At 63.1% G+C, this 13,935-nt stretch overlaps 2 protein-coding genes across 2 annotated transcripts; both read left to right on the forward strand.

Moving 5' to 3' along the window:
• Nucleotides 1-671: 671 nt before the first annotated feature.
• Nucleotides 672-9,770, forward strand: LSCM1_07567 (uncharacterized protein; the record flags this gene model as incomplete). The annotated part of the gene is made up of 1 exon (XM_067324933.1): nt 672-9,770. One exon carries the CDS (start codon nt 672-674, stop codon nt 9,768-9,770), a length of 9,099 nt encoding a protein of 3,032 aa, XP_067180778.1.
• Nucleotides 9,771-11,067: 1,297 nt separating this feature from the next.
• On the forward strand, nt 11,068-13,029 carry LSCM1_07568 (uncharacterized protein; the record flags this gene model as incomplete). Its single annotated transcript, XM_067324934.1, has 1 exon — nt 11,068-13,029. The coding sequence occupies one exon, from the start codon at nt 11,068-11,070 to the stop codon at nt 13,027-13,029; it is 1,962 nt and encodes a 653-aa protein (XP_067180779.1).
• Nucleotides 13,030-13,935: the final 906 nt, after the last annotated feature.

Consider the following 13,935-nt stretch of genomic DNA (forward strand, 5'->3'; position numbering starts at 1 on the left):
TCGTCGCGCACGGGTCAGGCGGCGAGAACACAGACAAAATGTGCGCCCACAGGAAACCCACCACCGGTCGAGTGCTCTGCAATACAGCGGCAGTCAGTGAGCGCTCACCCACACACATACACACGCACATGCGTACGGCCTTTCCAGTCCATCGTCATGAAGCCGACGCCCCAGAGGAGCTCGCCCGCGCAGTAGGGCGGAAAAGTATCTCGAAGGGTGAGCGTGGGGCGGCGGGCGCATCGCCGACTCTCCTACCAACTGTCGTCCGAAGAGCAGCGCACATGTCGCTCAGCACTAACGTGGCGCGCCGCCACCCCCAGCTGTGTGATCGCACATCTCTCACTTCGCTGCCCTCACACACGCACTCTCTCTCTCCTCACCCTCCTCCACATCCGTCACGATGGCGCCCCACCTCTCCCTCGGGCTCAGCGTCGCGTATAGCAACAGCACCAGCAGCCCCACCAACTGTCAGGACGCTGAAGAAAAGGAAACGCAAAGCGCACGAGGAGGCGGTCTATCCCCGCCGCTCCTCTTTCTATTTGTGTGTGTGTGTGTGTGTCGTTGCTGTATCACGCTCTCCTCCAGCCCACCCACCCCTCACACGCACACACGTCACCCCTCTCCCCCACTCACCCCGCCTTCACCCCTCCCCCCACCGCCAGCCCCGCATCATGGCGTCCTCTTGGTGGCCACTAGGCCGCTTCTCTGTCCCAGAGGAAGCGAACGAGTCGGTGCCAACAGATAGTCCAACCGCCACGCACTCAAGCCGTCCAATGGCCTCAGCAGAGCGCGCAGCTACGGCAGCGTCGACCGCCGTGGCGGATGCCCATCACCTCGCGCACGCCGCCTTTCATACAAGCCTGGAGAGTCTTTTGGTGGAATCGACGAAGCACCGCAGCCTTGTCCTCCTGCGTGACGCGGTCCAGGATACCCGCCAGCGCCAGTACGACCCGACTAGCCTCTTCGAGACCCTGTGCATTGCGTGCACGCTGCTGGCAGAACGCAGCGCTGGTAGGATGGGGAGCACGGCGCGTAGGTGCAGCAGCAGCCTATCACAGCCCCTTACTACGCCAGGCCCTGCCACCGGAGGGATCATCTCGAACAGTAGCAGCGGCGCCGGGTTGTATGCAATGAGTAGCGGCAGCGAATTGCCACCTGTACTGGTTACCACTGTCGAGGCAGCAAATCCGCCGGCAGCCGGCGCACATGTGGGCGCCGCAGCGTCTCCGCCCCAACCGCTTCATTACCGTCATCACGCGGCATCCCGAGCACTGCTGCTTCAGTCCATCGGCGACATCGGTAAGCTTATCGCTCTGGCTCTGTTGCCGGTCACACAGCAGGTCGGCCAGCGTGTGGCTAGCCTAGTGCGCGAGCTTGCCTTCCAGCCCTCGCCATCACCGCCTGCTCAGCACCACCTGTCTAGTTCGCAGCCGCCATCGAGAGCCGCCTGGCCGATCCCGGCACGGACGGCAAGCACGTCGATGACGCTCCCCCTTGCAACGCAGTCGCATGGCATCGCCTCATGGGACAAGGTACTCCCCAGCGGAGTAGCCGATACCAACTTCAGCAGCGGTATTGCGCCATCCACCGCAGCCACGGCGATCATTTCCGCTGCTGGGACAGTACAGCTTGTGCACGACGATCCGGTCCTCGTCCGTCTTATTCAGATGACCGCGTCGGCTGCATCGAGATGTCCCCTTGGCAACGGTGCGCTCGCAGAGCTGTACGGCGTACTCTTTCTCTTCTGCAGCTGTGTGGCGCCTCACTCCGTGCTCGAGGCAACATGCGAGGCGACGCTGACGCACCACATCCACACCGTACTGACCGCGCTGCACGATAGCGGGGCCGGAGACGACGACGGCGTCACATCGGCTAGTGGGCACGCGAGCGGCGACGGCCCCCTGCATCACAGCATCCCAGCGGCGTTGCCGACGGCATCCACGTTCACTGCCCAGCTGCAGGGCGTCGCCTTCATCAAGGATGTTTGCCGCCTTATCATCGGGGTGCGCACGCGGTGGCTGTACCTGAGCCCTTACTGCAGCGCCACCTCTGCTGGTGGTAACTCGGCAGGTGGTGGAAGAGGCCCGACCGCGACCAGCGGTAGCAATTACAGTAATAAGAAGGGTGCGGCGGCGCAGCACAGGGGCAGTACACCCTCGTCTATGGCAGGCATCACCGCCAGCGTTTCGGCTACCGTAACAGATGGTGGTTTGCAATCGGGCCAAGACCAGCAGCAGCACCAATCGTCGCGTGCACCGCCGATGACATCGACCCCGGTGCTGAAATCTCTGGCGAGCTCATCTCAGCTCACCCGGAATGTGTTGGGCACGGATGCATCCACCGCCGTAGCTGTAGTCATACCAGGCGCTGGTGACCTCGCTGGTGCGGCAGATCGCCCATCGTTGTCTTCCTTGCCGTCCACTGTGCCACCATGCGCCACGATGGAGGCAGCGCCGGACCGGCTGCGACTCTTTCTCGTTCGCACCGTGACGCTGTTCTTCAAAGAGTATGCCAAGGCGCTGATGCTCTCAACAGAGGAGACCGCCGGTGCTGGAGGAGGTGGAGGTGTGAGCGGAGGCGCTACCGTCACATCAGCCACCGCGGCCGCCATGCACAGCCCTCTGTACGCGCAGTGCCTCAACGACTGCCTCTTCTCGGTTGCACTGTGGGGCCTACATGAGCTGGGTATCGCGGTGCCCATGCAGCCGCCGCCGGCTTTGTTTGTAGAGGTGCTTCAGCAGCAGCAGCAACAACAACAGCACGTCGATGGATCCCTCAGCTCATCACCGTGCTCGCTGGAGATGTTCACCTGCACTCAGCAACTCGCCCTCGCCTCCGTCAGCGCCCACCTTCACAGCATGGCAAACTCGGCGCAGGTGCTTCTTGAGGCGCATGAGCGGCTACTGCTGCTGCTCTGCAGGCGCCGCAAGCCTTGCGCAGCCTCGTCCTCACCGCCGCAGGTCGGCGGCAATGCCGAGCGACTGTCACAAGCGGCGACGGTGGTGCTGTCTCTCTGGCGGAAGACGCTCACAAGTACATCGCTGTTGTGGGAGCTGTTGCAGTTGCGCTCTATGCGCAGTGTCCGGCGAGATGACAGCGGCGGTGACGTAGTTGGAGCAGGCATGTCGAGCGGTGCCGGGGCACATCGCAACAGCGGCATGCACTGCAAGGAGGAGTGGTGGGCTGGCCAGGATACGAGCGAGAGCGGCTACGACAGTGGCACAACTGACAGTGGCGGCAGCAGCGCTGTGGGAATCTCGCGACAGTGGCTGCAGTTGCCTCAGAGCAGCCCTGCGTATCAGCAGCTGCCTGCTGTCGCGCACCCGCGCTTGTGCAGCTCTTATTTCACTGGCAGCGAAATCGCTTCTGTTCGTAGCTGTGGCAATGAGAGCAATCGCATCAGCACGCCAGCCGTTCCTGGCATTTCAGACACCGCGGTGATCGGTAAAGAGGATGGCACTGGTGTGGATGACGCTTCGGTGCCGTCGCTGGTTCGCCTCGTCGTGTCTCTGGTGGCACTGGTAGTGGCCCACATGCAGCCCCATGCCGTCACCACCGCCATGCAGGTAAGCGCGGGCGACAGGAACACCGATGACAGGCGCGGAGACGGCGATGGCGAGGAGGCGCAGAATGTGTCGCTTACAGGGCCGCTCCTGCTCTCCTCCACGCCTCCACACCTCCTGTCTGCCGGAGACGGTGGTGATGGCATCCTACGCGAGCTGTCGCCGAAGCACTCACCGCTGGGCACTGGGCTGGCAGTCGGTCCAGCGGCAGCAGCGGCCGCACCGCTGTGCTTGTGCACGACAAACGCATCCACAGCATACCAATGTTTCACCGAAGTGCTCAACTGCCTCACCGCCTTCGGCCAACTCTTTTCGCAGCTGGTCGACACGCAGCTGATGCCGTCGGTGGCGGCAGCAGACAAGGAGCAGGTGCTAGGCCGCTGTCGGGCGTGCTTCCTGGCACTGCACCCCCGCCTTCTCCGCTGCGAGCAGTTGTGTCTGCGCCACCTCCGCTACGAGGAGGACGTGCTGCCGGTCGTGCTGAAAGCGACCGGCTACTGGGTACAGGTCAGCTGCGTCTTGCAGCTGCCTGAGCAGCGCGACTCCTACTTGGCCGCGCTCGTGGACGTGTTGCAGACACCAGACCCGGTTGCCGGGTACCTGGTCGCCCTGGCCCCGCCGACTCTCTTGAGCATGTTGGACGTCACCTCCCACAAAACAGCGATGCTGCTGGAAGCGCTTCTTAAACTGAACGACGAGTGCATGACAACTGAGCCAGTTGTGCCGGGATCCGTTGCTGCGGCAGCTCTCAGCCCCGGTCACTATCGCGACTCCGTGTCGCCGAGCAGCACGAGTAGTGCGAAGAAGAGTCCACCCTCTGCCCTCAGCATGTCCAGCTGGGGTGTCGGGTGGCTGCGGCGTGGTCGCGCGACCTCCTCCTCCTCCTCGGCCCGCGGCAGCAAAGAGACCCGGGGGCGCGCCGGCGGAAGTGGAAGCTGGGCTACATCCCCCTCCCAGGCTCAGATGAACGCTACCTCTGCAGGCGAACGAGGCGGCGCCGGCGCGCGGTTGTCGTTAGCTGGACCCCCTCCGCGCATCGACACGCCAACTCTTCTAGCATCAGCATCGCGTAGCAAGCAGCAGCAGCCTGCGACGGCGACTTCGAAGGCGCCGTCAGCGCTCACGTCGCGCGGGTGGCGCTCTCCAGCCGTGCAGCACGCCGTCATCCTTGGTGTGTGCCGCCTGCAGCACAAGATCCTCGCAATGAAGACGCTTCACGTCATCGCCAATACGCTTGGGGCACAGCTGAAGACCGGGTGGGCCTTGCTTGCGCGCGGCCTTGCTGCGACAGAGCCTCTCCTGCACATGCTGAAGCGGCTTCTTTCGTGGATCGAGGAGTCCGCCGAAGAGCAGGAGCAGCAAGAGCAGCTACTGAGTGACGCCCTGCATCTGCGTGACGCGTTACGCTCCCTCTGTGTCCACAACGCGTGCCAGCTGCCTTACGCTCAGTTCGACATCTTCTTCGCGGAGATGGTGAATGGGGCTGTGGCCTTGGGGGAAGCGGTGCCGTACGCCGCTGCGGCCGGTCGACTACCTTGCCAAGACCCGCAGGGCTACGGGAACCAATGGGTGCTCACGTCAGAGTGCCTGAGTGTTTCGGTGTTAGCCATGCTGCCCTTCATAGAGCTACGCTACACCGACGCGATGGCCGGCGCGGCAGCGGAAGGTGGAGTAGGCGGCAGCGGCGGGGCCAATCGGCCCAGCATGCAAGCGATGCAGCTGCAGCGCACTGGTGCTCTTGCGCGGGCGCTTCGTTTGTGGGAGCTGGAGACGCTTGTGTTCCGCTACATAACGGACCAGCGAAGTGTAGTGGAGTGGGGCACGAAACTACTGACAGCGATGGCGGCGAACAAGCGGGCACTGCTGGCGGCTACGGCGTCGAGCTCCGTTGAAGCAGCCGCAGCGGACCCAGACAACGCACCGGTGAGTGGGAATCTCTCGCATGAAGAGACCCGCACCATTGAGCTGGTGCTCTCCACCATTGTCGGCCACGTCGCTACTGTTGCCGTGCAGCTGTGTCGATCGTCATCGCGGCGTCGGGTTGCGGCGGTGTCGAGCGCCGATGGGGTAGGCGGCAGCCCGCCAGGTGGCCCTGCCAGCACTGCAGCGCCGCCTTCGTCCTACCAGGTTTTGCAAAGCGCTGCCCTCGTGCTCACCTCTGGCCCCTTCGCCGCGGTGCCGCTCACGCAAGTCTCGAACGCGCTCTTCGCCGCCAATGCCGCCTTTGGCTCCTCACTGGTCGCGAGTGGCGCCAAAGACCCCCTCGCTGGCGTCGGCAGCGGGTGTCAGCCGCCTCTCTTGCCGTTTGTGCAGGCGGATGCTACTCAGAGCATCTCGGGACTGCTCGCTGCTGTGCGCCGATCCATGCATGCCATCGTCCTCCACACCTCCCTCCTCGACAGCAACAGCAGCGTCGCCAGTGCTTCGCCGGCCACCGCGCCGGTCGACCTCGACCCGCTAGAGGTGCTGCTGGCGAGCCCTTTTGCCCTCCTCGACAGCGTCTACCACCAGTGGCAACGGCAATGGGTTGGGTGGTCAAGCGAAGGCGTTGGGGAGGGCAGACCATCGGTAGCGACTGCAGCGGCCGACGTGGCGGGAAAGCGGGAGCTGGAGGATCGCCTGTCCCCCGCTCTCGTGGGCACCGGCGAGGCGCGGGAGCCGTCGCAAAGGGAGGAGAGGCCCGCTTGCCCGGAAGCATTGCAAGCGTCCATGGCGTCCTCTGTCGTCGCCGGCGCAGTCCCGAAGCTGCTGGCCAACGCCGCCGCCGCCGTGCTGATGGACGTCGTGAGGATTGTGCAATGCTATGGCGAAGACATAGACGGCACTGCGTGGGAAGCTATCCTGTCGCTGCTGCAGCGGACCGCCATGGTGGTCAAGGGGCATGGCAGCGTCCCAGCCGGCGCCCGTGTCGGTGTCGCTGATCAAGGCGGCGCTATCACGCAAAGCAGCGCCGACAAGGACAGCGTCGGCGGCCGCAGCGAAAGCAGCATCAGCCTCCTTCGGGATGCGCCAGGCGCTAGAGCCCCCACCACCGCCTTCGGCACTGAAGCCGTAGAGTCCCTAAACACCGCGTTTCGCGCGCTGGAAAGCATTCAGCACAACCACATTCCGCGCCTGAAGGCGGACGGCCTGCACCGTCTCATCATGTGCGTCGGTACCTTTACAATACACCGCGTCGATGGAGGTGCTGCCGGTGAGCGCAAGTTGCACACAAACCTGAGCGCCGTGCAGCTGCTGTGGTCTATTGCGGACTATCTCGCCACCTTTGGCGGCGAAGCCTTCGAGGAGCTTGAGCGCAGCGAGGTCGAAGATAACCGCAAGGGAGGCAGCGGCGGTATCGCGCACGCCGCCACCCCCAGCTCACCGGGGGTGGCGGCTGTAGGGATACCAAGATCTCCGCGTAATTCCAGCAGCTCTTCGGTTGCTCAGCAGCAGCAGGACCGCCTCTGGTGCGCTCTCCTTTGGCAGCTACGTAACGGCTGCCTCGATGACCGACAGGAGGTGCGTCAATCATCGCTGCAGACGTTCTTCGCACTCGTGCAGACATATGGCTGGCGCTTCTCCGCGGTATGCTGGCGGTGTGTACTGCAGGATGTGTTGACGCCGCTCATGGAAGTTGTCGAAGTGGCGACAAGGCTGTGCGCGACGCCTCCGCCATCGTCATCATTATCTACGCCGGGGGGAGGTGGCGCAGCAGCAGTGGCCGTCGCGGCGGCGGAGGCGAGCTCGCAGGACGCGACAGTGCAGCGGCTGCTTAGCAGCTTCGTGGATCGCCCCCCGCAAGCAGAGGAAGTGCGCATAACCTTGTTCGATGCAGGTAGTCGCTTGTTCGTGACACACTTTGCACACATGCAAACCGCGACCGCCGCGCTGTCGGCATCCTCGTCGGCGCAACCACAGCATCTGCGGCTGTCTGCCACCGGGGAAGACAAGGACGACGCCACACAGGCGCTGGAGCGCTTCCTGCGACTCTGCGGCGACGTGTGTGTGGTGCTGCGGGGCACCTCTGGCGAGCAAGCCGCCGTGGCCGCCGTGCACGCTCTCCACGGACTCCTCGTCGAGATGCCAAGGAAAGGGCTGCATGCGCATGGGGTACACCTCGCCTGGAGCGCCCTGGAGCGCCTGCTCCTGCGCCGCGGTGGCGATGTCGGCGCTGATGAAGCGCCTGCAGATCAGAGAGAGGGCACATCTCCGGCGCCCTACGCCCACACGGAGGCGAAGCAGTGCACCATTGCAGTTATGGCAGCCGCGGTAGCCGCGATCTGCGATAGCTTCCGCCTCCAACGACTCGTGGCGGCGGCAGCTCCAGATGCCGCAGACGGCTCCTCCACAGTCACGTCACCAAGCACCTTAGAGCGCAAGCAAGGCACGGCAGGCTTCAGCGCTTACTTGAGCAGCTGGGGCAGTGGCGGCGGTGTAGCCGTTACTGCAGCTCCAGGGGCGACGCCTGGCGCAGAAATGCGGTGCGGTGGCTCCTCATCCCCCGCCCATTACTTCACACGCCTCCTCTTTCTCTTGCAGGCAGTCACTCGCTGCTCAGCTGTTGTGAACTCGTACTACTTCCCGAGCAAGGCGCAGTCCACGCTGCTGGAGGGCGTGACCGCAGTTTGGCCAACGCTGTCGAGCCACGAGGCACGCATGATATGGGGCGAGGTGCTCTTGCCCGCCTTTCCATCAGTGGCGCAGCTGCAGAGCTTTGCTTGGCAGCAGCCGCATGAGTCAGGCCCCACGGCAACGACGGACACGGCCACCATCAATGCAACAGTGACGACGGTAGCAACAACTACGCTGGTGCCGCTGAAATCGGTCATGCCCCCTGGGTCGCACCCGGGGTACCTGAGCGCCGTCATGGAAGCCATGCGCGGCTTAATGCTGCATCACATAGGCACAGATGCTGTCGGTGCAAGCGCTGCGGTGACTGAGACATCAGCAAAGGCGGCCGACGAGAATTTGGTGCGACTAGCGTTCATGGCCCCCAGCACCCTGCAAGTCACCGGCACACTTTTGCTGCTACACCTCGCCCCTGCAGCAGCTCTACGAGCGTCGTCACGATCGGGCAGCGTGCCCTTCTTGCTTCCCGCGCTCTTCCTGCAAGAATGTGTGGACTTGATGCTGTTCACACTGTGGGGGCCCATTCTGGCGCGTGCCGCGACGCCGCCATCGCCAACATCGCTTTCCAGTCCCCTAGTCAGCACTACATCGGCCCCTGCCGCGGCAGCTGTACAGTGCCGCCGCGATGGAGTCGCCGCCCTCTGTCGCACCTTCGAGCTGCTGCTCTTCACCACTTCCGCGGTGGTGCGGCGCCTGGATGCAGCGCCGCGAAGCAGCGCAGCAGCGACAGATGGGGCAACCACGTCGCCAACGCCATCGATCATGCCGCCGCACGTGACAGCGGCGTTGCACTCGCTCGATCTGCTGGTCGATACCCTCGGTGAGGTGGTCCACTTTGTGATGGAGCAGTACGAGGACGTGGTGTGCGCAACGACAGCCATCACGGCGTTGTCGGTTGCTTCCACTGCGGAGGGCATGGCGCTGTCTTCGGTTGCGCGGCGGAGCTTGTCATTACTGCAGCGCTGGGCGGGCACCGTCGCTGCCACGCCGACAGCTCGCTTGCCGTCCCAGTCATTCACCGCGACCCAGCACTACCACACTCGCAGTTGCAGTGACGGCAGTCATATCCTCTCTCCCAATACAGAGAGTGCCAACGCCCGCCACCATGTGGACGCAGAGCCCCACAGTGCCGGTCACGCCGCAGCAGCAGCAGCACTGACAGAGAATTCGCGCAGTCAGCTACAACATGTGGTACGAGCATCCATGGAATCTCGAAACAAGGCCATCATCGCGCAGTTTGCGGACAACCCCGACGACGCCAGCGCGGGGTCGCTACTCATCGACACGCTTCGCGACATGCAGCGCATCGCACAGAACGACGCACGTGCAGCACCACGCGTCGGTGGCGGTGCCGCAGTGCAGTCTTTGCGCACCATGATACCGGAGCTGCTGCGGCTCATCGCGTGCAGTAGCCGTGAGCCGAACCGCTCCGCCGCCATGATTGCGCAAGAGCAGGAGGTGCGGGAGATACTAGCGAATCTACTGGCGCTGGTCTTGACTGAATCGAAGCAGCTTCCCAGCCAGGCCGCATCGTATGGCCCGTGTACTCAAGAGGACGGTCACCCCTCCCGGCTCGACGACGGTGGATCGACTTAAGGGCATATTCATGTGAGTGGTTCGCCAGTTGAGCGACAAGGGTGCATAGTGAGGTGGAGAGGGGAGAAGAGTGCGCCTCTCTCGTCTTCCCTCCCCCACCCCTCTCTCCTGCCCTTCGTAGAGAAATTACAGGGCTTGGGTATCGTAATGATGAAGAATGCCTCAGCACGCGTGGCATCGCAAGGGGCTCCATGCCCCGCCCTCTGGGTGCGTCTGTGGGGAGGGGGGGCCCGAGCTACCACCCTCATCCACCCACGGAGTGAGGTTTGAGGCAGTGGCCGCAGCTCAGATGAGCTGCGTCGGCGCGCTGCTGTCACGCGTGACTGCGACCGCCTCACACCGGGCGATGGGGCCTATGCTACCGAGCCTGGAGACGTCGGTGCGTGGGGATAGGGATGGAGGGGTGGGGGCGTCGCGCAGTGCTTGCGTTGTATGCTCTATGGCACAGAAGTAGGGCGCGTGGAGCGGAGCGAAGGGGTGAGCGTGGGGACGGAGGGAGGAAGAGGAGGTGAGCGCCTCCGCGACCTGTGCTGCCTTTACCTTTTCTGCGCACGCTTTCCATTCACAATCGTCACGGTGCCAACACGGAAAGGGCCGCCTCGACTGATGACCCCTTCGAGGGACTTTACGATCGGTTTTGCCTCTCTGCGGCGATGAGGTGCAAAGAGAGCTGAAGTGCGCAGTGGCACACGCACGCGCGGACTCGTCGCAGCAACGTGCGCAGGCACCCGCCTCCCTCCTGCCGCATGTGCGTTCTTCGCACCCACCCACCCCGTTGAGTGAGGAGGTGAGAAGGGCGGACGTGCCAAACGCGGGCGACGTCCAGCAGACGGGCGTGCACTCGTGCAAGTGAGCAAGCGAAAGCGAAGCAGCCGAAGGTGGAACGCCGCAGGTCACACCCGTGTGTGCTCTTGCCTTCAGTGAGGCCTGCGTCGCTGAGTGCCTCCACGGCACCTGCGCCTGCATCTGCCTCCTCATTCTTCTCTCCCTTCCTTCATCAAGAGCTTTGCATCGTCCTGTGCCTCCGCCTTTCACGTTGGGTTATCTCGCTCGCTCGCGGCGGCTTAGTTTTGCGTGACCTCACGCACGTCGCATGAGCCAACACACACGCACACACCCTTACACACACGCACACCGTCATCTCGGGCGCCGATAGAGCAAGCCGTAGAGAGCATTCGCAGCGCTTTCACAGAGGCGCATACAAGTCGAAGGAATATAGAAAAGGGGTAAGAAACGCACCAGAGAGGGGAGGGCGTGTACGACTGGGTGCGTGCGCGGGTGGGGTAGGTCCCCCATCATGCCCAACGACGTGATGGAGCTCTCTCGCGAGGAGCTCATCAGCCGCGTGCTGGACCTCCAGTCGGAGAACAACGCACTGAGCCGGCAACTTCGCATCATGGCGAGTAAACGTGGCAGCGTGTCCTCGCCGACGCAGGCCCTTCCCAGCTGCAAGACTGGCAGTGGCGGCGCCGGCACGGTGCATAGCGACCCCTCCGCATCCATCACTGCAAGCCCTGCCGCTCTGCGGCGTCACTGCGCCATTTCCGGTGCTTCCGAAGTCCCCGTGTCAGCGGCAGCAGATCGGCTGAGTGGCCGCGCGAGTGGTCCGCCACCACCGCCGAGCTTTGAAATATCCATGTCTGTCATCGTCATTGAAAACGGCGCCGCACTTTCGGTGCCGCTCTCCTCGGTGCTGGACAAGACGTACGGCCGCGAAGATCTGCGCGAGGCAGACACGCCTGTGGTCTCTTCCAAGTACTTACGGGATGCGAACTCGTTGCGGACGCAACGCTTTTCCCTCGGCAGCGTCGGCGCCACCGCTGGCGCTGAGGTGGACGCGTCTCCTAGCATGAACCTGGACGAAGAAATTGGCGAGGGCGTTAGCGTAAGTCGCCAGAGCTGTGCGCTTGGGCGCGGTAGTGTGCTCGTGCGTGGAAGCGGCGGCAACGCAAGTAGCAGTGGTGACGACATGGACGACGAGCCTAGCCCGAAGGACCCTCGCGCCGGTTCAGCTGGTGCCGCCGCCGCTGCCGCCTCCAGCCTCGCGCAGCGCGCTGGCGTGGCGCACCTGAACCTCCGCCGCGACCTTCTCTTTGCGCGCGATCTTTCCCTCGACGCGGATGCCATCATCACCCATCAGACGCTGCGGCTTTTCAATCAGCAGTACGCGCGCGGCGCGAATATGCTGTCGCCCATGTCCTCGTATGGCAACGCCGTATATCATTACATCGTCAAGACGTTCGCGGTGCGCAACGGCTGCGAGCACTTGCCGGACGACGTGGAGGGGTTTGGCCGCACTCTCATCAACCTCTGCGAGGAGGTGAAACATATACTGCTAGATGAGCCGCGCCACATGTCCGTCGCGTCGCCGTGCTACGTCTTTGGTGACTTGCACGGCAACTTCCGCGACCTTTTCTACTTCATGGACAATCTCATCAGCTTCCAGGACCTGCGCTACACCCCGCACCGATTCGTATTTCTCGGCGACTACGTTGACCGCGGCGAGTTCAGCGTCGAAGTGGTGGCCTACCTCTTCTCGATGAAGGTACTCGCCCCGCACAAGGTGCTGCTGTTGCGCGGCAACCACGAGGACACCCTCGTTAGCGGCGACATCTCTGGCTACGGCAACACGAGCTTCCGTGCACAATGTCACAGCACCTTTGGCGCCGCCCTCGGTGAGGAACTGTGGCACCGCGCGAGTGTGGCCTTTGCCCATCTGCCGCTGACGGCGAACATAGACGGGAAGATCTATTGCACGCATGGCGGCATCCCCCGCTACAGCGGCGGCGTCGACGACCGGCTCGATATGCTGAGCAGCGTCGACTTCCCCATGATGGAGTCGTTCTTTCAGGTGCCGGAGAACGAAACGCCGCAGCACCGCATGTACCGCCAGATAGGGATGGACACGTGCTGGGCCGATCCGGCCGAAAACGAGAGCGAGCTCGATCAGTTCGGGTTCGGCTCGAACCCACGTGGCACCGGCGTCATCCTGTTCGGCTCCAAGGCCGTGGACGACTTCCTCGACCACTTCCGTTTTGAGTACATCTTTCGCGCGCATCAAGAGAAGTCCGACGGGCTGAAGCTGAGCAAGAGTGCCCGCGTGTTCACCATCTTCAGCACGAGCGCCTACGTGGGCCACCAGAATGGCGCTGGTGTGGTGCTTGTGGCGGAAGGAAAGATCCGCCTCATAGTGAAGACAGCGGACACGTACGAAGAGGAAGACTACGTAGCGGCGGCAGAAGATGGCTATCGGCGCTGAGTCTGTCTGTCTGTGCGCAACGTCGTGAGCGGTATGATGCTGCCGCCTCTCCCCTGCACCACCACACGTACGCACACATATACGCATACATACGCGCGCTCTCCTTCCTCTTCCGCCTTCAGCTCTCTCCTGTCGTCACCCCACCCCATCCCACCCCACCCCCGCGCACGCAGCGGCGTGCGCGCGCACTAAGCGGCTTTTCCTACGACTGCGCCCCTGCCTTCAGTCGCACGTATACGTGCCAAAGGGAGCGGAAGGGGAGGAATGGGGGATGAGGGCAAGTTGGGCGAGGAGAGCGGGGCGATTGCAGTGTCTCTTGCCGTGGTGACAGTCCACAAACGTGCGTGCGCAGGATGTGCCTCGCTGAGTTTATCTTTCCTCCTTGGGCTCTCGGGCGAATTTTTTTCCTTCGTTTATCGCTCGCTTCACCCCTCCCCCTTTTCATGCGCTTCATCTCCAGAGCGGTGCAGCACAAATCCCCTCCATCTCCGCCACCTCCCCATTTCATCTCCAACGTTGCCGACTTCTCTTTCTCGCAGTCATGTCCACCGCATGACCCTCCCCCTCATGTCCCTCCTTCCTCCGTGTGCCGCACGATGAGAGACAGAGACAGAGAGACAGACGCACACACACATACATAAGCCATGAGAGCGATGGACAGACAGACGCGTACCGCCGACGGCCATTTTTTTTTTCGTTGTCGTCGTCTCATGTTTTTCCTTCTCTGTCCGGTGAGGGAGCACACACACACACACTTTGGAGATGTGTGTGTGTGTGTGTGGATGGGTGTAGAGAAGAGTGTTTGGGCGTACGCACGCTGTACTCAGAGGCTCGTACCATCTTCGCCCCCTCCCCCCCGACACCACCACCACCACGTCCGTCAGAGTCTTCTCTCTTCTCTTCTCT

Source organism: Leishmania martiniquensis, chromosome 9, assembly GCF_017916325.1.
Source record: "Leishmania martiniquensis isolate LSCM1 chromosome 9, whole genome shotgun sequence".
Classification (NCBI taxonomy): Eukaryota; Euglenozoa; class Kinetoplastea; order Trypanosomatida; family Trypanosomatidae; genus Leishmania; species Leishmania martiniquensis.